We start from the raw sequence: 20,671 nt of genomic DNA on the forward strand, positions 1-20,671 counted from the left end.
TACAGAACTCAGATTTCACGTGAAATTCCCCTAACTACTGAATTGAACTGTCTCTAGGTCATGGCCCATGAGCTGTTCTCCAAGTTTAGTCTCAGATTCGTTGGATAATAAATGGTGACCAGACACCAGGGAGAAGCTGTCTCCTGTTCTGTTGGGGAAGATACTTGCATGAGAGGACAAAGTGCTAACAAGCAAATGCTATCCCAAACACAGAAGATATTTTGTGTTGCACAAATGGGGTAGAAAAGAAGAATTTTTTCCACAAAAGACTTAACCATCTGAAAACATCTGTATCAAGATATTCCAACTCCAGATGTATAGCAAAATTTTCCTCTTTTAATATGGAATAACAGTTTCAAGGTCAAGTAAAAGAAGCCACACAGAAGCATAGAGGAGGAGAAGATGGAATTACCAACAACAGATGCCAAACTTCTATTAACCAAAATCTGCATCACAGACTACCTGCCATAAAAACAAAAAACTGACAAAAACACAGAACAAGAAATGTAGAAAGAGAAACCCACCTTGGGATCTTAGAGGAAGAAGATAAAGGACAGAACAGGAATAACTTGCCACATCCTCCTCCCCCCCTCCCCAATACAATACACTGAGGCATTCCTCAGTGGACTTGAGCAAGCAGTACATTGCTTATCTATTGGCAGAAGTAGAATCACTGCTGGTGTTTGGTGAGAGTGTTTATATATGCATAACGTCAGCACTTTCAGCTGGGAATTGCCAGGCAAAGTCATTAATTGGAAAACTTTCCCATTACTAAGGTAGAGCTTAACGAGGTGGGTTGATGTGCAGACAATGAGCCAATGTCTGGGACTCATTAGGACATGTCAGCCCCTGCTTTAGTAATACATGGACATCAACCACTGGCATAATGTGTTCATACAGTTCGTTGGTTTAGGAGGGTCTCTACGTTGGTGCATTAACCTAAATCCATCAGTTGTTACTTTTTCTGTAAATACAATGCAAGTGTTAAAATACAAAAAGTATTGATAAGTTGCTTGTGTGATTCAAGGGGATTAAAAGGCAAAGGTGTTCATTCCTATTTACTGTAGTATGCTCCCTGAAAAGGTTTCAACCCTTTTGTCTAGCCTCTCATAAATTCCAGTTAAGATCCAGTGAAATACTGGACTGAGGAAAATCCTGTTCTCCTTGTACAGCAATTACTTCTGAGAGTTCAGGCTGATGTTGCAATGTCTTGTCTGTCTTGTTTTGTGCATGCTGTGTTTGTCCTGTGTGTAGTCATGTTTATGATCAGTTTGTTTATGTTTCTGTATCAGTGTTACTGATGTCAAATCCATTAATGGTAGATGAATAAGGAAAAGACAGTGTACATGAATAATATGATACTTACATATATTAAAACTGTCATGTACTGATAAATATTTTAAACTAATGGATAATACTATCAAGTGGTAAATGTTGGCTGAGTTTACCTAACAACTGGATCTTTTCCAATCCAGAACATCACTGCATATTTTAATGCCTCCAGATCTGTGTCTGAGTTACACAAAATAAAGTTTCCCATTTCAGGTTTTCTTTCTAAAGGCTTTACATTTAAACACAATTTTTGTTTTCTCTTTAGATGCTTTTTCCTTCTGCTTTAACAGCTTTGTAATTCTGTTGACTTTTCATTCTAATACCACTACTCACATATCCAACATTTCTCTAGAGACTCTTCCTTTTAGGTCTTGCAATTCTCTAATTCTCCTCCTGACTGTTCTTAAATATTTTGTCCATGAGATCAATTTAATGTTGTTGACCCTCACATCTCACCTTCCATGTTAGTGAAGCAAAGTTTAGTTGGTTGGTGGTGCAGGGGAAAGTCAGAAGTGCAGCTCCTCCTAGAAAGTATTTACATAGCCCATTCAAGTACCATGACAATTGTTTGGTATTTGAAGACTCTGTAAGTTGCAGCAGTGAGAAAGAAAGACATCTTCATTGATGGGATGGACAAGAAGAATTGACTTTTATGGGAGCTGCTGCAAGATAGAGTGACAATCTGAAGATTGAGGGAATTTGAGAAATTACCTCAAGGTTTCAGAAGGAGGCAAAATCATAGAGGTGGTAACAGCAGTAGGGTGAAAACAAGGATGAGAGAGCTTAAAAAGAAGTGCCTGACCATATTAATCCTGAGTCAGTGGATAAATTCACGATGATTCACATGCCATGTTGGAGCTTCTGTGCTGATTCAGATCATTAGAATTTGCAGTGGGTATGTGAAATGCAAGCTGCACACCCAGCACCATTTGCAGGGAACTTCATGGATTGTGCCAGGATGGAGAGAGATCAGGTGCTCTTTGTCTGCCTGACAGGGAAGTGCTGGGGATTGAGGTGGGATGGCTGAAGGGCTGAGAGCACATGATGCCACTCAGTTGTTGGCACCCTAGATAGATTACAAATTGTAGCTTGGGCCTTGTAGCTTTTCTCTTCCCAGTTTTAGAATAGTCAGATGTCTTCCAGCCGGAGAAAGGAAAGCAGGAACAATGGACGCATGTGGGTTGGGGGAGGTAAGAGAGAATGAAGTGGTAGGAAAAAGGGTGACTGTGTGGCCCAGGGTTGCTAAAGTCACATTATTAGTGTTGGCAGAACTGTTTTGAAAGGAATGAGTGGGTCATTAATGTAACTGATATTTCTAAGTAGGTTACCAGTTTTGTTTGAGCACTTAACGTAGGCAGGAAAGTTATAGAAATACAGGTAGAAATGAGGAGTCTTAACAATGCAAGTCAGGTCAAGAATTAAATGCAAGGGAAAATCTATCTGGACATTTCTAGAGGTTGGAAGGGAGAGCCTGAAGGATGTACCTGAACAGTGCTTGTAGGAAATAATGAAGAAATCCGAGAGGGTAGTTGTGCAAAAGCCAGGTTTGGGAGCAAGTTGCTGAGTTCAGAGAGCTGAAATGCTGAAGTCTGCAGACACAGCAAGGATGAGGTGGATTATAGGCCATGGGCATTGACCAAAGAAAACATAGGAACATCTTGATGGAAATTTTATCCTGGAATCAGTCCAGAAATTACTTGGATACAAGAGTCAGTCCATGGAATTTGAGAGTCTTTGGCTTGCACTGATTTGTTTCTGACCATTCTGACCACCACTCAGGCCTGGAGTTCAGTATTATGTTTGACCCATCCTGCTTCTCCTCTTCTCCTCACCTTGTATTCAACCCAAAGTCAAAATCTATTGCTCTGTCACCTGCTAGTTGTTCTCTTGCTTTATGCACCTTCTAGGAAAAAAGAAACTCTCAAGGCATGGATTTGTGGATTTTGGGGTTCTTAAAATTTAATATAGTAACATATTAATGTAATCTCTTGGAATTATTCCTGTTTTTCCTGGTTTCCTGTGACATACCCTCTCAAGGATTAATCAAATCAGGTTTTTTCATTCCTGGCACTAATGGCATGAGATGATGTGCGCTCAAGTCCTTATTCAGTAAATAAACTTATTTTTATAGTAAATTACTATGCTGGGCTGTGTCATCTGTGTTGGCCCAATTGTTTTAGCCCTTGGACTGCAGTAGCTACTGAGGCAACTGTTTGGCCATGTGTGTGGGGATGCAGCACTCCTGCTCCATTCTGACCCTGCTTTCCTTCTGCAGTGGCCTCACAGGGTGCTCTGCTGCATCCAGGGAGCAGGACTGCAGGACATTTTTCCTGGTGCTGAAACAGCCTCTTATTTTAGCCACTGCTGCGTTTGTCAAGGTCTTCCTTTTTGTATTCCCTGTTAGATTTTAAGGTGTCCATGCTCATATTTGCCTTCAGACTATTCTAATTAAAATAACTCAGAAACATATTCGGGAGCTTGTCTCTCTGTAAGCCAATGTGAAGAATAAACAGTATTTAACTTAAACAAAATCAATTAGTACATAATACTGGTCAACATAAGGGTTACTGTCAGTTCATTTCACATCTTAGGACCTATCATAGAGTGAATATTAGAGAAGGTAAATGCCTGTGAAACACAAGAGTTTGGTCATGCTTTTGGATGACAGATAATTTGATCACTTACTTGGAAATAGAAATATTTTGTGTTTGATGTAAAAAGCAGCCTAGGCAGCTGATGGAGTTGATTATTTTCAATAACAAGCAAGAATGGCTGTGTGTTAGTGTGCTCACACAGCTGTGCTTGGCTTTGGGCTTCTTTGTGCTGCACTGATTATTGGTGTTAGTATTATTTCCTTGTATGCATAGTAGAACAGAATATTAATAGACAAGATGCACTTGAAAGTCCTAAGAGAACAGTTTATCTTTTCTAAAGTGGAGTTTATTGGCAGGAATGAAGCTATTGAACCAGTGAAGACATGACATAATTCAGTCATACTATTAAACAAAGTTGTAATTAAATATGAAGCTCAAGATATGTTCTAAGATTTTCTGAAAATGCTACAAGCTTTGTGTTTCTGTGAGCTGAAAACTGAAGTGATAATAGCTTTAGATGACATGGATAGTTATTGCATGCACTTTAAATGAGAAAAAAAGGAAATACCTGATTTTGAGAAAGATGGATGATGATAGCACTCCTGTATTCTGTAACTGTTCAGCTGGAAACACTGTATGGTGTTTGTTTTAGGTTTTCCAAGTAACAAGTGATCATTGTGTCAATGAGACGTGATACCTGAAGGTCATGGAGACTAAATTAAAATTCAGTTGGTGTTACAATTTTAATTTTTCAGTTTAATATATGCATTTGTTTTGCTTAATTTTGTTCATATAGGTATTCAGTTGTTGCTGAACAATAATATTAAACATGTTTTCTTCCTGTGGTATCTAGATCCTTTTATTCCTTTTCCCATCCCTATCAGACTAAATGTTTTGTTTTTCTTCATAGATTGAAATGTTAAGGAAGAAAGTAAAAGAAAAGGAATTATTTATAATACAGCTTTTAGAAAAAATCTCTTTCTTAGAATGTGAGGTAAGGTGTTACCTGTGTTACCTTTTAAATTTGTATTACTGTGATTATTTTATGAAACCAACTTAAATTTGAACCAGTGTCATCCAGTGTTATCTGGATGCATAATTACTATATGTATTTGCTGTTCTTTAAATGAAAATTAAAATTATGACACCAGTCATACAGTCAGGAATGTATGTAATAAAGTCTCAATATTCACTCTAAGTTTCTTACAGTTTTATAATGGTTTTATAATTACTTTATAAACCAGAAGCTTCGGAATCAAACTATTGGTTTATTTTTTTTCCAGAATTAAGGATGCCTTTATTTTCTCAATAAATACTTTTACATTATTTCTTGTGGGGAGAGGGCAATGTGTAATTTTATTTCCGTGTTTAATTAACATAAATAAAATAAACTTGTGATGAAAATTACTGTTTCCCAGAATAGAGAATTACAAGATAAACTGGACTACCTAATGGAAAACCAACCAAAGACCAGTATAGAAACCAGAGATACTGGTGTAGAATGTGATCTTCCATACAGGTATTTACTTTTTCTGCTTGTTTGTAGGTAAATTCCTCATAATGTCCCTTATCAGTGCTGCATTAGTAAACCATTTTGCTAATAATCTGTTTGAGAGGATTATGGAATTTAAAAGAGCACTCCTAGGTGCAGTTTACTTCAGTGACTTATGGTTTAGGATTTATTCTTTTTTTAAGCATACTGCAAGCCCTTGGGGAGTAGTTATTGCCAATAATGTGATTTAAGTTGAAAATAAAGCTGAAGTCAGAGAGGTGACTGTGAGGTATGGGCAGTACTGGTGCACAGCTCTGCCTGAGGCTGGGCAGTGCTGGCTTGGGGCACACCTTACCTGTGTGCCCAAAGGTTTGACCAGGACCTTTGCAAGAGCAGGTAACACTGACAGTGTAGGGCTGCAGCAATTCTGGAGACCTCCTGGCCCAAGGTGGAGGATTACCAGGTAAACAGTGTGGTGACATCGCCACATCTGCACTGGAATGCTGTCGCTGCTCTGGGGTGGCCAGGGCTCTGCAGCCTGGCTTTGGAAAGATGGGGTGAAGTGCCAGGGGCTCTGCAGCCTGGCTTTGGAAAGATGGGGTGAAGTGCCAGGGGTTCTGCAGCCTGGCTTTGGAAAGATCAGGTGTTGTGCTCCCCCTTCTCCTCTACTTTGTCTGCCCTGAGCCTGCAGCAGGGCACTGAGCTCTGGGAGCAGGGCTCTGCACTTACACTTCAGTCTTCCCCACAAGTCACCACAGGGAAGGGCAAAACAGGAAAAAACCAGTAAGATGAGGACCACGTCACATTACTTTTATTACCAACAAGTGAACCTGTTCATTGTAACTGCCCTGCAAATGGAACGATTTAGTGTGAGGAATGTAAATTAGCATGTGAAATCAGCAAGCAAACTAAAATTTCCTTCATAATTTGAAAATGCACTCATTTTGGAGTTCCACCTAGAGCACATTTTAATGGCATGTGTTTTGAAATCTCAAATACAGCGTTTTTCACTCAAGTTGTCAACAGAAACCTGTCTTTGTTACCCTCTCTCAGGCCCCTCTGCATGTAAGCACAGCCCCTACTTATCAGACATTTTTCCTATTTTTGAGATTTATCTCTATGCAGGAATGTACCTCTGTGCAGTTTAGATTTCATGGAATTACTCTTAATGATTAATTGTGTTCTTAAATACAATTGCTTTTTTTTTTTTTTTTTTTGCCACAGAATCCTTTAATTGTGTTCTTAAATGTAATATTGCCAAGATTTTTTGTTGCAGGATCCTTAGTCCTAATAACTTTATTGCTGGACATTCCGCTGTGAGCGCCAGCAAATGCTGGCCTATAAACCTGTCAGTGTCTGCGACTGTCAAATATTCTTTGTGGCGTTATAGAAAAGAAATATGGAACATACCAAATGCACCGATTAGTTTAATTTTAGCCTGTCAATATCAACACAACGGCACAAGTTCATTGCCACAGCATTGTGAGCCCAGCTGTATGATACTCTGACCTTAATTCTGTAAGCTTTTTCTTGTCTCCTGAACAGCACAAGCACTGAGAACAGATCTCCTCAAAGTCCGAGGCCGGTGAGGACGTACACCCCGTTCAAGAGAGTGCTGGAATTTAGCACAAAGAACAATACATCCTGAGCATTCAACTCATTGAGCTTTCTAAATATGAGCAGATATCTTGCGCCTTTGCAGCTTGGTTAGATAAATTTTTATCAATTCATAGAGAAGAACAGCAGCATGGAGTCTTGCTAAATTTATCCTGAAAGCAGCTCTTTAGTAACTTTGTACCTGAAGTTACTGCTGATGTTAAGTGTGAGGGGATAGGGAAGAAGCAGGCTGAGTGAAGCAGCAGTCAGGCAATATTGCTTCTTTAGAAGCTGTCCAGTGCAATGTGTCATTTCAAATGCCTGTAAGAAGGAGTTGTATAGCTGTACAGTTGGTTTTTTTCTTCTATTGTGTTTTAATTCTGTTTGTGTAACAAAGCTGTAATATATTGTACTGTCAATACTACTGGAAGCAGTATGTGAAGCTGTGCTGGCAGAGGGAATTAATGTAGAAGCTCTGAGTCTGTCCAAACTGAGGGTGGATCACACCTGCCACAGACACCTGGTGTAGTCAGAGCTCTCTTCACCAGGGAGCAGCTCTCTTGTTCCCAGCACTGTTTGGCTGGGAGGGAGAGATGAACTGGGCTGTTGAAAACAATTCCCTCAACACATGCAGGTGAATATTGTGCTTGCTGCTCAAAACAGTAAGGGGTAGAGCAGATTAGAATGGAATTTGCCTTGTTGGACTGAGGCACTGCTTTGCACTTCCTCAGTCATTTGGAGAGAGCGACCATGGGTGATACATTCAGTAGTAATTGTATAGGAAAATCCCTGACACTTTATTTATTTACTTTTCCATTTGAGGAAGGAGTTTTCATTTAAACAAAATTTTGCCTACTGCAACCTGCAGCAGTCTTTACAATTCCAACAGCAATAGCAGTCCTGAATCAGAATTTGGGGGGTTGAGTACTATTTATTTTGTCCAAAGCACTTAAAATCTTATCTTTGTCTTCAAAGTAGCAGCAGGAATGACTGTATGTAATACTGAACTAATTAAAATATATATATTTACATCTTGTTTTGATCTTCCACTCTTAATGAACTTAAAACGAATAAGGAGTATTTTATTGTAATTCTGTTAGCATGAATGAAGGACCTTTTTTTAAATACAGTAACTGCAACAGAAAACGAACAACTTAGGTTCTGTATGATCAATATTGTTCTTGCATGCAGTGTCAATCCCAGGAGGTGCTCACCTTGCCACAGAGCTTCACAAAGGGATTGCTTTTATCTCCAGCCCAATGCAATTCAGTCCTGTCCATTCAAATCAAGCACACTTCCTAAAGTTGTATTTAAAATAATAATGTTGACCTCATACTGAACCCACAAGAAGATGAGTAATGACTCAACTCTGATTTCAGGGATAAGCTTTGTACCTGTGAAATCTTATCTCCATCTAGTGGCTGATAACAGAAAATATTTGTGCAGTATCTGTTTTTGAAGAGAAAGACACTAAAAACGAATCCCAGCAGGTATATTAATGTCCATTAAGGATCCAGCTTTAGGTCTTACAGAATGTCTTTTAGCATATTTGTGCCCAGATAGTTCCTCTGTAATTCAGGAATTGAATTCTGAAACATGGTTTGTGAAAATTACTTTCAAACTTAGGATGAATGGAGGGAGGTGGTATTTTTAGATAAAAGGAAAAGCATGTTGTAAAATACATTAACTGACAAGTTTAAATAACTGAAAGTCCTTTATCCCTCTGATTTTGGCCAGAATTCAGAAAACAGAACCTGATGACTGTGAGGTGATCAATGAATGGTAGGAGAGGGCAGCATAAGTATCAAAATGTTGTTTTGACACAGACTCAAGGGAAGTTCATTCTACTTTTAATATACTCCTGAAGATCTCCTGAAAATAGTGAAAGCTGTTTTAACTGAGACTTGTGAAATTATGATAATCTGCTCAAGACTTTACCAAGAATGCAGCAAGGCCTTAAGTTTTTACTGTAAAGGTTTTCTGGGTATATTCTGCTTTGACTGTTTGATGAAATACGGTATTTTTTCTAAACCAAATAAAGACTGAAGTCTGAGCTGTATTTTAGGAGCATTCGGACATGCCGTGAGCTGGATGACCATTTGATTGGACTACTGGTCTGAATTTGGTAACTGTGATGAACAGAAGAGGAACTGTATTTATATAACTGAGTTACATGAAAATGTAGAGCTTTCCAGTCAAATGAGCAGTAATGGAAATTAGCATAGGTAGTAACAAATCTGACTGAAAAGACTATAACACTTCTTATAAATTTTCACAATTTGAGACTGAGTTAATTAGTACTATAATATTAGAAACTAGTAAAATTTCTGTGAACAGCAATAAAAGCCATATAGAAAGGTCCCAGAAAGTACACTAAATGTAAGTCAATTGTATGACTACATTTGTACCATGATAAGTATTCTTTTGTGATTTATTCCAGATACTCTGGAAAGTATTTTGGGATACACTTTTCATATATGCTGTATAAATAATATATTACATTGTATGCTTTTAATACATCTGGTATGTAGGACATGAAAAGGATAAATTGCAATAAATACTGTATTTAAACTTCTTGTTCTGTTGTGTTAACAGTCATTTTAAAATAAACCTACCTTAAAACATTGCAAACTCTTACTCTTCACAACCTTGTTTGTTCAAAACATGTGGGAATGGAAAGTGGCTCCTGGGGAGCCTCAATGTTCTCGTCGGTGTTTCCTTTGGCAGATTTGCTCTTGAGAACAGGAAGGCACTCCCTTGCTAAAGACTTTCTCAAAGCCAAGTAACAAAAGTAGGTGAACTCTTTCATGAAATAAAAAACTATTGACTTGCACAGGATAAACAAGAACTGGCCAGCACAGCTCTTGCAAAAAACCCCAACAGCTTCAGATCCTCCAGATAACATCTGAATCCTTCTGGGATGATGCTCTCCAGGCTTCAGCAGGATGAGACTGGGAAGGCTGTGGCCCATCTTTATTTACAGTTTATATCCACTAACTGATAACAGAGATTTATTTTTAAGACTGTAACAATAAAGCAGTCTACATGTCAACTAAAGAAGAAGAGGTCATGCAAACATGACAATCACAGTGTTACAGGTTTGCAATGCTCAGAGGAAGTGTCAACTTTTTTACTCAAATAATGCTTCCCTATATATGTGTGTTCAGTTCAGATTGCCAAGAAGCCCTGATAAAATCTTGTTGAGATCAGCAGTGCTTGGTGCTGAACCTTCAACATGGCGTTCTGGGAGCTGGATATTGATGCTTTGCAGAGAGCTTGAAATATTTGACATGTGAAAACTTTTAGACAAGGACAGATGAGAAGTAAGTTCTCTGTGCATTAAGTCTGTAATTCTGCACAGGAAATCCCTGCTCCACAGAATGGAGATGTACATGCTGAGAGTTTCATTCCGCTTACATTTTATTTCATTCTTGTTCAGCACCTGAGACTATTTCCATCTGTTAAAAAAGAAATGTGCTTGAGAGACCTGAGTTAAGGCCCTTCCAGCCCTACCTCAAGGACAGCACGGAAGGAACACAAGAAAACAAAGACATAGGAGCCATCTACAACTCAAGGTATGTGAATATTTTCAAAAGAAAAAGTGATTTGGTGATTTAAAGAGAAAACACATAGAAGTGAACATCTATGAGGTTACAATATTCTGTAAAAGCATGTGGTATGTAGACAATACAGTGATCTGATGGTTGCTTCCCAGTATGTTGATAGGGATAGGTATATAAAGATTTGCTTTTGAAGTGTTGGGGGATTTTTTTGAGAAATAAGATTAAAGGGAGGAGTTGTATTTTTTAAGGAAAATAAAATGAATTATTACAAAGGTGCATCATGCTGATAAGAAAGGAGTTGTTTTCCTAAATGAAATTAAAATGATTCAATTAAATTCCAAATACTCATACCATTTTTTCTTCTTATTTTAGGGGTGATTTACATTGTATGTGGAGCTTGTTTCCTCTCCTGCTCAATATTTCTGGGCAGAGAAACTGTAAAAGTAGTTTTTCCCCCCCTCAAAAACTACAATCTAAAGTCTCTTTTGCACCCTTTCTCCTAGTGAAAAGAAGTAACATATTATACAGTTCAAGAAAGCAGAAAACAACTTTTCTTGTAGAAATACTACTAAATTACATAGTAATTCCAGCCATGCTATTACAGAATAAATTTTGGTTAACTCTATATATCTAGTGACAGAAAACAACATACCAAAAACCGTATTCAGTAACAGCTCAAGATAATCGTCCAAGTTGGAAAGATAGGAAAGCCGATTATGTAAGAAATAATAAAATCCCCACTTTGTTATATACTTGGCTCACCTGAATGCTGATCAAAATATTCAAGTGATACTAAATAAGTCCTCTAATCAAACAGGCCGAGAATGCTCTGAGGGAAATGGTAAAGATATGCCTGTGCAGTGCACATGATGATAGTCTGTCTGTCTCCCAAAAGAAACAAGAGCAAAGTCTTAAGGTAAACTTGCTGTAGGTATTGCTGGGTGTGGTTACTCATGTTCAGAGTGTGGCCAGTGAGGGTTTTCCTACACACCTGTATTTCACCCCAGGGTAAGCAATGCCTAAGGCTATCATTTTTCCCAGTCCCACAAGTCCTCCATACATCTGCTTCCTGACTGCAAAAGCATAAATCTATTTTTCCTGCTTCAAATTTTTACCTGAGTTGGTGCTGTCTCAGTTGCATTGTATCTAGATACTGCCCACCTGTTCATAAACAAGAATATGTTTGTTCCAGCACCTTCCAAATGTCAGCTATTTGTTCATCATTCTGGAACTGTGGATTAGCTGTAAACAGACAATGTTATTCCAACATTCAACACTCCTGAAATGTAAAGATGAACAACATTGCTTCCCAGTGAACCTGCACAAATCCAGACTTTGTGAATGGTATTCCAAGTGAGGTACAGAATGATCAGTTGTGATTCCCAGCAGCTATGTTATTAACACTTTATTCTCTGCATTTTTTGCTCTACTTTTTTCTGTTTATGTGGTTTTTAGCACATAAGATGGAGCCCACTATAAATACTGGCATTACTTTTCTGTACTTCATAAAGCAGCTGAACATTTTGTGAGTGCAGTGCAGTGGTCTAATGAGATTATTCCTTCTAGACTCTCATTCCTCTGCTGGCTGGAGTGGATTCCATGCCCAGTGTTCCCACTTTCTCCTATCTGCAGGATCAAGTGTTCCTTCTTGCAAGATGCAGAAACGTTATATAGATGAATGACTTAAGCCTGCATAAGAGAGGCAGCAATTCAGACCTTGTGTCCTGTAACTGTGGGGGATCTCCTGGTGAGAAAAACTCTGTGATTTCCTCTTCCCTGAACTTTAAGTCAAAACTCCCCAAGGGATTTTCCACAGATGATCCAGGTAGTGCGTAACAGACAGTGAAATGGTCTCTTCAAATAGTCACTGGATGACTTCTCTCACCCTGACTGTGGTATTTTTTTCCATGGGTAGCTGCCTACTTGATTAATCTCATTTCCCCCGGCCCTCAGCCCTTCCCTCGGCCATCCAGCTGCACAAACAAAGGGCTAGGCGGACATTTCAGAGCACTTTCTTCTCCAGTCCCACCGGGTTGGCTCTGCCTTCGTCCTGCTCATACAACAACGGCGCTAACAGCCCCTGATCAATGTACCTCCTCACTATTGCTCGGATCGAGATCAACTTTAAACAGCTGCCAGGTGTCCCCTGGGAACCACCATCCACTAATGACCCCACTGCTACCACACAGAGTACTCACTGAGGGTGCTTGTCCCAGTTTGGAGGTCTGCAGTCGGTGCTGGAGCACACTCTGCAGTTGTGGAATAGTTCTGGGATGCTGCGGCTCCCTGCAGCCTCACCCGGCCGGGCTCACCGCACCGGCACGGAACAGCACCGCCTTGGCTCCCGGGACCCTGCCCTGAAATGCTGCTCATTAGTCACTCACAAGGAGTGATTTTTAGCACATCCGTATTTCAAAAGAAGCACATCCTGCAGCACATCCATTGGAAGATTCGTATTGCAAAAGAAAAAGTACTTAAATTTTAAAGTATCATGTACGTAGCATAACATAGGCAAGGAAAGATGAAACTGCTGGATTTTAAAGTCATTTATTGGCTTAAACTGATACCAGAAATTTGCAGAATTTTAAGAAACAAAATTATTTTCAGACTTTGCTTAATAATTTCCACAGAAAAAAGGTGCGAAAAATTAGACAGAACACCTGACTGGTGTCGGGGGCAGAGTCAGAGTCTGCTGCAGCGCTGCCCCAAAAACTTGCTAAAAGGTGTCGAATTGGTCCCAAAGCCAAAGGCACAGCCTTTCGGCAGCTCTCGGCACGTGTCACTCGTGCCGTACAGGACACAAACCAGCGTTCCCTCGTTGCAGCTGTTGGTCCGATCAGGGCGAGGCGGCGCTCCCTCAGCCCGGCGCCCCCGCGGCCCGGCGCTCCCGCGGCCCCGCGCTCCCCCAGCCCCGCGCTCCCCCAGCGCGGCGCTCCCTCAGGCTCTCCCGTGCCGCTCCTGCAGCCTGCCGCCGGTCGCGTTCCCAGCAAGTCGGGCCCTGCCGCCGTGCCGTCGCTTCCGGCAAGATGGCGGCGCGCGGGGCGCTGCCGGGTGCCCATGGCGGCGGCTCCGGGGCTGCGCGGGCGGGCGCTGCCCGAGCTCCGCGAGATGCTGAGGCGGCAGGAGCGGCTGCTGGCCGACCGGTGAGGGCAGCCGGAGTGCGGGCGCCGAGCAGCGGGCCGGGCTTCCCGCCGGCTTTGCCCGCCCCGCGCAGGCGGCACGGGACGAAGCGGTCGCTCCCCGGAGGCTCAGCGCCTGCGGGGACCGGCGAGGCCGCGGGTAGCCCGGGGCTGCAGCGGCTGCGGATGCGGGCAGCGCTCGGGTTGTGCGTGTCCGTGCGGCTCTGCAGCCTGCGGCACAGCGGTGGAGACCTGCCCTGCGAGGAAAGGCTGAGACAGTTGGGGTTGTTCAGCCTGGGGGATAGAAGGCTTTGGGGTGACCTGATTGCGGCCTTCCAGAACCTGAGAGGAGCTTCCAGAAAAGATGGGACAGAACTGTTTGCAAGAGCATGTGGTGGCGGACAAGGAGGGAACGGGTTCAGACTGAAAGAGAGTAGGTTTAGATTAGATACAGAATGAAGAAATGATTCCCTCTGAGGGTGGTGAGGCACTGGAAGAGAAGCCGTGGCTGTCCTGTTGCCCTGGAAGTGTTCAAGGCCAGGTTGGATGGGGCTCTGAGCAACCTGCTCTGGTGGAACGTGTCCCTGCCATGGCAGGGGGTGGAACGAGATGATCTCTAGGGTCACTTTCTACCCAAACCGTTTCATGACTCGTGTGTTTCACTGCCAACACGTGGTTACTGCTGTGCTGCGAGTGCTTTGCATGTTTCAGAAGTTTAGTATGTAAATAAGAAGCTGATGTTAAAATGTGAAACCTGCCTCATTAGCTACTTTAATAATACACTTCTGTACTCAGATTGAAATAAGATTGTTTGTAATAATTTTTGTTTGTTTGTTTTAGGAAGTTCATTGCTAGGCTTCCAGATAAGGGTAAGAAGATCTCTGATTTTGCTGAAAAGCTGAAGCTTGCCATTTTACAAGAGGAAGAAGTAGCCAGGACAGCTGAGCTGTTATCTGCTGTCAGGTTGGAGTTTCGAGCAAAACAGGAGGAGATTAATACAAGGAAACAGGAAATTGTCCTAAATGAGGACACAGCGAACTGTGCAGATTCCTCAGTCTTTAATGAAAACTCTAATATTAAAGACATTTCTGCTGAAGGGCAGCAGGCAGAATGTATTGAGGAAGATGCCACAAATACAGCTTTGGAAAATCAGAGGACTCAGAGGGAAAATGACGAAGTAAAGACTGTTACAGAGGATCAGAATAGTTTTTGTGAAGTTGTCTCCAAGTCAGCCACAAGCAATCATCTGAACAATGATCAGCAGGACTCTCAGAGCAATACTGAGGATGGTACAGAAAGTACAGCTGCTCTGGACAATAGTAAAGATGCCTTGGTTGATGCCTTTCAAAGAGTTACAATTGCAGATGGTGAAAATAGTGAAAAAATACTGGAAAAGGAGCAGAATGTGGCAAAACATAAGGGCAATGTGTTTGGAAGCCAGCATCCCAAGACACCACATTATATTGAAGTTCTAGAGGCCAGAGCCAAGAATCCAGTCATAAAAAAACCCAAATTTAAAACAAATGCGTAAGTATTATGGAATAGAGAAACCTTTTGTGAGATACTTGATCTGCATAAAATTGGAAATGGTACAGAACAAGCATGATGGCTTTATTTTCTAGTGATGATTAAAGAGATCCAAAGTCTCACGGCACACAAGGTTAATATGTTTGCTCTTTAGCTTTAAATGCCACAGAATCTCAGTACTGAGCAGTAGTCTAATTCTACCCATTTAAAACGACTGTCATGAATTTTCATAGAATTTCATAGCTTAATGAAATTAAAGCTACTAAAACTACTAAACAATTGGCAAAACTTTTGGATCAATTCTAGAACATGTGTAACTTTAATAGCTGCAAGCCTTTTGCTTTTCCTACACTTTTAGGGCAATTACAGTTCACATTGTCTGTTCTGGTAGCAGTAGCAGTTTGTACCTCATGTGACTCCCAAAGTATTGCTACTTCAGTTTGCTAATAAATCAGCAAACCACTTGGTTCACTGTCAGGAGGAGCTTGTGATACTAGCTCTCTGCAGAGAAATAGTTTTAATTTTTCCGAGTGCTGCTTAATTTTTATTTGTCTGTGTTTTCATAGTACTTCAGATTTAAATTCAACTCTTACTTGTTAAAAGTAAGTTTTGGAACTGGAGTTGTTCAGCCTTGTGATGCAAATTTGGATCACAGCTTAGGTGTTTTATGTCCTCCAGACTATCAGGAGAGCAGAGTGGATCATCTCATGGTTCCTCATCCAGTCGATCACCTGGAGGATTTGGCTCTCCCGTTCCTCCAGAAGAAAGACGACTCAGAGATAAGAAACATTTGGATGACATCACAGCAGCTCGACTGCCACCACTTCACCACTCCCCTGCTAAGCTGTTATCCATAGAGGAATCCATAGCAATTCAGATACAGCAAAAAGAAGCTTATGAGGTATGAATTTTGAATTTGTGTAAAAATTACATAATCAGGATCACTCCTAAAAACCAAAAGATAAAGTGATCTTTTCATGATGGTGAATTGAGATGGGCAGGTTTTGAGGAAAGGCACTTTGTCTTGTATTTAATTCTTTCAGTGATATAATCAAAGAATGTATTAATGCCCTCTGAAAGTATTAGTTAGTCCTACATGAAACAAAATCTGTGTGTGTTGATATGCTAACCTTATTGCACTTACTCCACTCACTTCACTCTTCATTAAAGAGTTTTTGTCCCTTGCATAAATGAAGGCCTGGGAGTATTTGTTATTCTTAAAATATGCAAGTATTTTGTAGATATATATCTACATTTGCCTTTATTTATGCTGTGTCTGAAGAATCCAAGTCCTGACGTTCTTCAAAATCTGTTGTAATGGATTTTGACTTTCCAGGTAGTGTCAAGCTAATGTTTAAATTATTAGACACTATTGTAGAAGTGTTCTGTTAAAACTGACATTAGTGTATCACAGGTGGGTGCTGCCATGTGAGGAATTTCAACTCTTATTAAAAAGAACCAAATATTAATAGCATAGTTATGTATAAGTGTGAAAATAAACCTGAAATTTCTTTGCTAGTTATTAAAACTTTTAATTAAGCCCACTTTGGAATTATTGATAGTATGATGTCAAGTTTATATTTTAGTATATTAGTTTATTCATGAGAATGACAAATGAACACTTTTTCTAACTTGTGTCCTTTTCTTTTCTTACATAGGAAATGCAAGCCAAGCTAGCAGCACAGAAGCTTGCAGAGAGACTAAATATAAAAATGCTCAGGTTTGAACCAGAGGGCAATGCCTCAATGCAGTACAGAGAAGTGCGAGATGAAGATTATTTTTCAGCAGAAGACTGAATTCAAGAATGGATGTCTGAGGATGAGCTGTGTAACTGATCTTTATGCAGTACTTCTTAAACCCCAAACCTGAATATTGAGAATGCTTGATCTAGGCAGTTTTTTTCTTAAAATTTTCACACAACAGCTCCAGGAAGGGTTCAACATAGACATAATAAATATACATGTCATGTATATTTATTGGTCTTATTTGGAGACTTTTTTGGCACTTGGGGCAGTTAATCCTTGTGGAATCCATAATTGTCAGCTTTAGCAAAGAAAGCTCTCTAATACACTTTGGCAGGCTGTGATGGGTCAGCTATAAGAGAAGGTTTCTTCTGTGCAGAAATGTGATTGCAATGGGCTTTGGCACAAAGCATGTCCATAAAGTAAGCTAGGGTGCCTGTGAACTGTTCACTTGTGAATGCTCTTGTATAAATGTGAGATACTTCTTTCACCTATTTAAAATTACCTTGCTTTTACCATGTGGTGAAAATACCTGCCCAGAGAGCTCCAATAAATACCTGATCTTTAGGCTGTTAGGTAGCTTCTTATCACATGAGAACTTGCTTCTGTGCCTGCACTTTAAAATGAGACTGCTGCCCTTATGCTGTAAATAGGTAAGAATTTAAAATTATTTTGTAACTCAGATTCTGTTTGGGCTTTAAGGGACACTGCTGTTTGATTTTTGGTTATTATGGAAAGGCATGTCAAGAGATCAAGTTAATATGAAGACTACTATTTTTATTAAAGATTTTTATGTTTTCCCTTATTTTTGTACACTGCTTTCATACTTCAAAATACTATTTTTTCATAGTCCAATGCTGTAAATTAAGAGATCCACCCTCTGGTTTTCTCGGAGAAAGTGTTCTGTGTATTTTAAAGTTTTGGCTGTTACTTGAAGACAAAAAACAACCTTCCTTATGAGAACATGAATAATAATATGAATTTTGAAAGATAAGGAATGCACCCAACAAGTATCTCACAAAGATATTTCACTGTGGAGTAGGATTTTGCAAGCCTAGTTTGAGTTCAGTTCTTAAACCTCAGAGTTTCCTTGTATAGCCTGGCAACACCTGTTTTCCAAGATGTTGCCACAGCTGTGTGTGCAGGGCTGTCCATGGATGTGAACATGTTCCTGCAGGAATGATATCTTTGGAAACCAAGGCTGCTGCAGCTGCAAGTCATTTAAAAAGCTGCACAGGATGAAGATGGGGGAGGAAGGTCTCTGCCACTTCTCGAGTGCATGCAGCACTTTCCTAGCAGGCAGTAACTCTCTCCCAAATGCTCCACTAGCTCTCCTGGGCAGTCCCTGTGGCACAGTCCATATCCTGGCACTGCAGTTTGACAGATGGAAGTGCTGCTAAGCTAACTGTGGTATTTTTTGACTAGGTCATCTGTTGCTCTTTCCTGTACCCTTTCCTCTTGCAGCTTTCTTGTTCTCATTGTTCATGGGCTTCTCATCAGCTGCTTTTCCCTTTTTCTTAATAGGCTTACTTGCTGTCACTAAACATGACAAATCCATATTCTGTATCCCTGCACCCCCCACTTCCTATGACATGTTGCTGTGTGTGTCTAGCTCCTGCCATGTGTCATGCATCCTCCTGCCACTGCTATCTCATCTTGGTTTCTGAAACTCCATCTAAATACCAGCTGTGCACCTGGTACCTCCTATGTGCCTCAGTCCCTTGAATATCTCATAGGGACCTTTGTGGTTTTGCCAGGACTGCTCTCCTGAGGCTTTCCTTATTTGCTATTTTGGTTTCAGACTCTGCAGGTGTTTCTAATCTCCAGGCCTTCTCACCTTTCTGCCATCTTTTTGTGCTTGGGGGTTTTTTCCCCTCCTCTCTTTTCTATGCTCCTTCTTCATCCTCCCAGCTTCTCACCATCACTTGCCTTTGTCAGCACAATTCTTTGGCTTGTTTTCAGTCATTCACATTCATCCTTCAGCATCCATGTTGATGACCCAGTTGATCTCAGTTGTATCTATTTCTGTTCAGTTTGTGGCTCTGAATCACAGGCCAGAGGAGTGATGTCCTCTTGTGGATGCAGCTCATCTCTCTGATCAATGCTTTCCATGCTACCACCTGCTTGTCCAGCTGCATTTTTTCATCAGTCCTCCCATTATGATAGTTTGTACTGCTCAAGAGCAAGCAGCCTCAGAATTGTATTGCCTTTCTCTTTGCTGTTTCACGAAATATAAATTAATGCTACCTGGCTGTTTGGATCTCTTCCCCTTGTTAGGATCATCACCCTTATCCAGTACTGACTGTGCTGTCACATCTCTGTAAGATGCTGTGTTTTCTCCATGCTGGCTTTTCTGAGCTAAAGGAATTCACACAAAGCTACACTTGTTTTCTAGAGTAGTGAAGTCTATCTCTTTGTAGGCTTCTGCTGATCACACACTTTTACTAACTAAAGCAGCTATTTCCTTGTGCTATTAACACATACTTTTGCTCTCTAAACTTTGTAAAGCAGAGGCAATTTTCTTGATCTTTATTTTGATAACATTCAACATGTTGGGCCTTTGCCAAAATGCTCCCTGAATTGGCACACTTCACCTTTAAGGGGAGGTAGGGTGAGGTGGGAATCATTGTGGTCACAGGTGAAGTGCATTATGTAATTGTTAAACAATTAGCAGCAATTCAGTGCAGTTGTGGGGAGTCCTTGTGGAGGAGAGTCCTGTGTGGATACAAAACCAAGCTAAAGGTATGAATTTTAAGTTATTATTTAAAACTTTGTGAAATGTAGAAGCTTTCATGGGAGCTGTTGCTTCTGAGCACAGGTATGCACTTTGAATTAAGATTCTCTGAATGATAAGAAAGCACAGTCAGGTTTAAAAAGAGTCCTGCATTAAGGAGGATGCACAATCTAGAAGTTTGTGGAAGATTAGAATACAAGAGGATCATGAAAGGATTTGCTGGATAATAAAAGAATGAATCTTTAAATGGTTTAGTGATACTGAAAGAAGTTTCTGATTAAGTATAATATTGCTGTTGTGTGTTTCACTGTTTCCCAGTTCCAGATAATTTCAGAATGTATCTTGAGAGTTGAAGAGCTTGTTCTCTCTTTTGAGAATGGACTGTTATACTGGAATGGGCTGTTAACACAGCAAAATAAAGAGCGGATAATATATTTTTGAAGTTGTTCATGTGAATAATGTTTTGTTTTGACCATGTAAAATTTAGAGGAAAACTGGAACTCTTTTGCTTCAGTGCTTCACAAGGAAAACATGGAGATGGAGCTAGGAAGCAATGGTTGTATAGGGAAAGAAAATTAGGAATGCAGATGGATGAGAAAAGACCTGTGAGACCTAAAGCTGGCCAATCTGGCAGGTCTGAGAGATGGTATGGAGCAGAGAGCATGTGAGGCAGGGATCTGTGCAGCACCAGCTGCAGTGCCTTGATTTCTGCATTGCTGGGAGTACCTGATCCCCAAGCTGCACGGAAGAAAAGCCCTGTGACAGAGTTTCTGTTTGCAGTTTTAACCTGTCCTGAGGGAGAGAACGTGCAATCTGGTTTGCCAGCTATGGTGATAACATCATCTAGAGGATTTAGCCACCTAAACATTTAGGCAAAGTATTTAGGAAAAAAATATTTTAAAGAAGAAAAACCTAAATGCTAATGTACTTTAATTGTTTTTGGCAGATTTTAAGAATAATTAAAGGTAGAAA

The 20,671-nt window shown here is 40.5% G+C and overlaps 2 protein-coding genes across 8 annotated transcripts in view; both read left to right on the plus strand.

Annotated features, from left to right (window-relative positions):
* The window catches only part of MYZAP (myocardial zonula adherens protein), a 44,178-nt gene extending 34,593 nt beyond the window's left edge, over window positions 1-9,585 (plus strand). For 6 of the 7 annotated variants that reach the window (XM_085070735.1, XM_085070737.1, XM_085070736.1 and 3 more), the window contains 3 exons: window positions 4,837-4,920; window positions 5,345-5,445; window positions 6,964-9,585. In XM_085070735.1, coding sequence (XP_084926861.1) covers window positions 4,837-4,920; window positions 5,345-5,445; window positions 6,964-7,066 — 288 coding nt within the window. In that variant the 3' untranslated portion in view covers window positions 7,067-9,585. Of the gene's footprint in view, window positions 1-57; window positions 3,468-4,836; window positions 4,921-5,344; window positions 5,446-6,963 lie in introns of those variants that run through there. The other variant, XM_085070738.1, reaches the window with a different exon arrangement.
* Window positions 9,092-20,141, plus strand: POLR2M (RNA polymerase II subunit M). The gene is made up of 6 exons (XM_085070844.1): window positions 9,092-9,096; window positions 10,485-10,589; window positions 13,301-13,720; window positions 14,537-15,223; window positions 15,902-16,124; window positions 16,882-20,141. Exons 1-6 carry the CDS (start codon window positions 9,092-9,094, stop codon window positions 17,017-17,019), a joined length of 1,578 nt encoding a protein of 525 aa, XP_084926970.1. The 3' UTR covers window positions 17,020-20,141.
* The last annotated feature ends 530 nt before the right edge of the window (window positions 20,142-20,671 follow it).

Source organism: Lichenostomus cassidix, chromosome 10, assembly GCF_008360975.1.
Source record: "Lichenostomus cassidix isolate B80296 chromosome 10, HeHo_3.0, whole genome shotgun sequence".
Classification (NCBI taxonomy): domain Eukaryota; kingdom Metazoa; phylum Chordata; class Aves; order Passeriformes; family Meliphagidae; genus Lichenostomus; species Lichenostomus cassidix.

What these genes read in the sequence shown, in the direction of transcription:
- POLR2M (XM_085070844.1), top strand. An exon ending in GAGCGGCTGCTGGCCGACCG is followed by an intron (nt 13,721 to 14,536) that starts GTGAGGGCAGCC and finishes TGTTTGTTTTAG; the next exon opens with GAAGTTCATTGCTAGGCTTC. An exon ending in AGCAAAAAGAAGCTTATGAG is followed by an intron (nt 16,125 to 16,881) that starts GTATGAATTTTG and finishes TTTCTTACATAG; the next exon opens with GAAATGCAAGCCAAGCTAGC.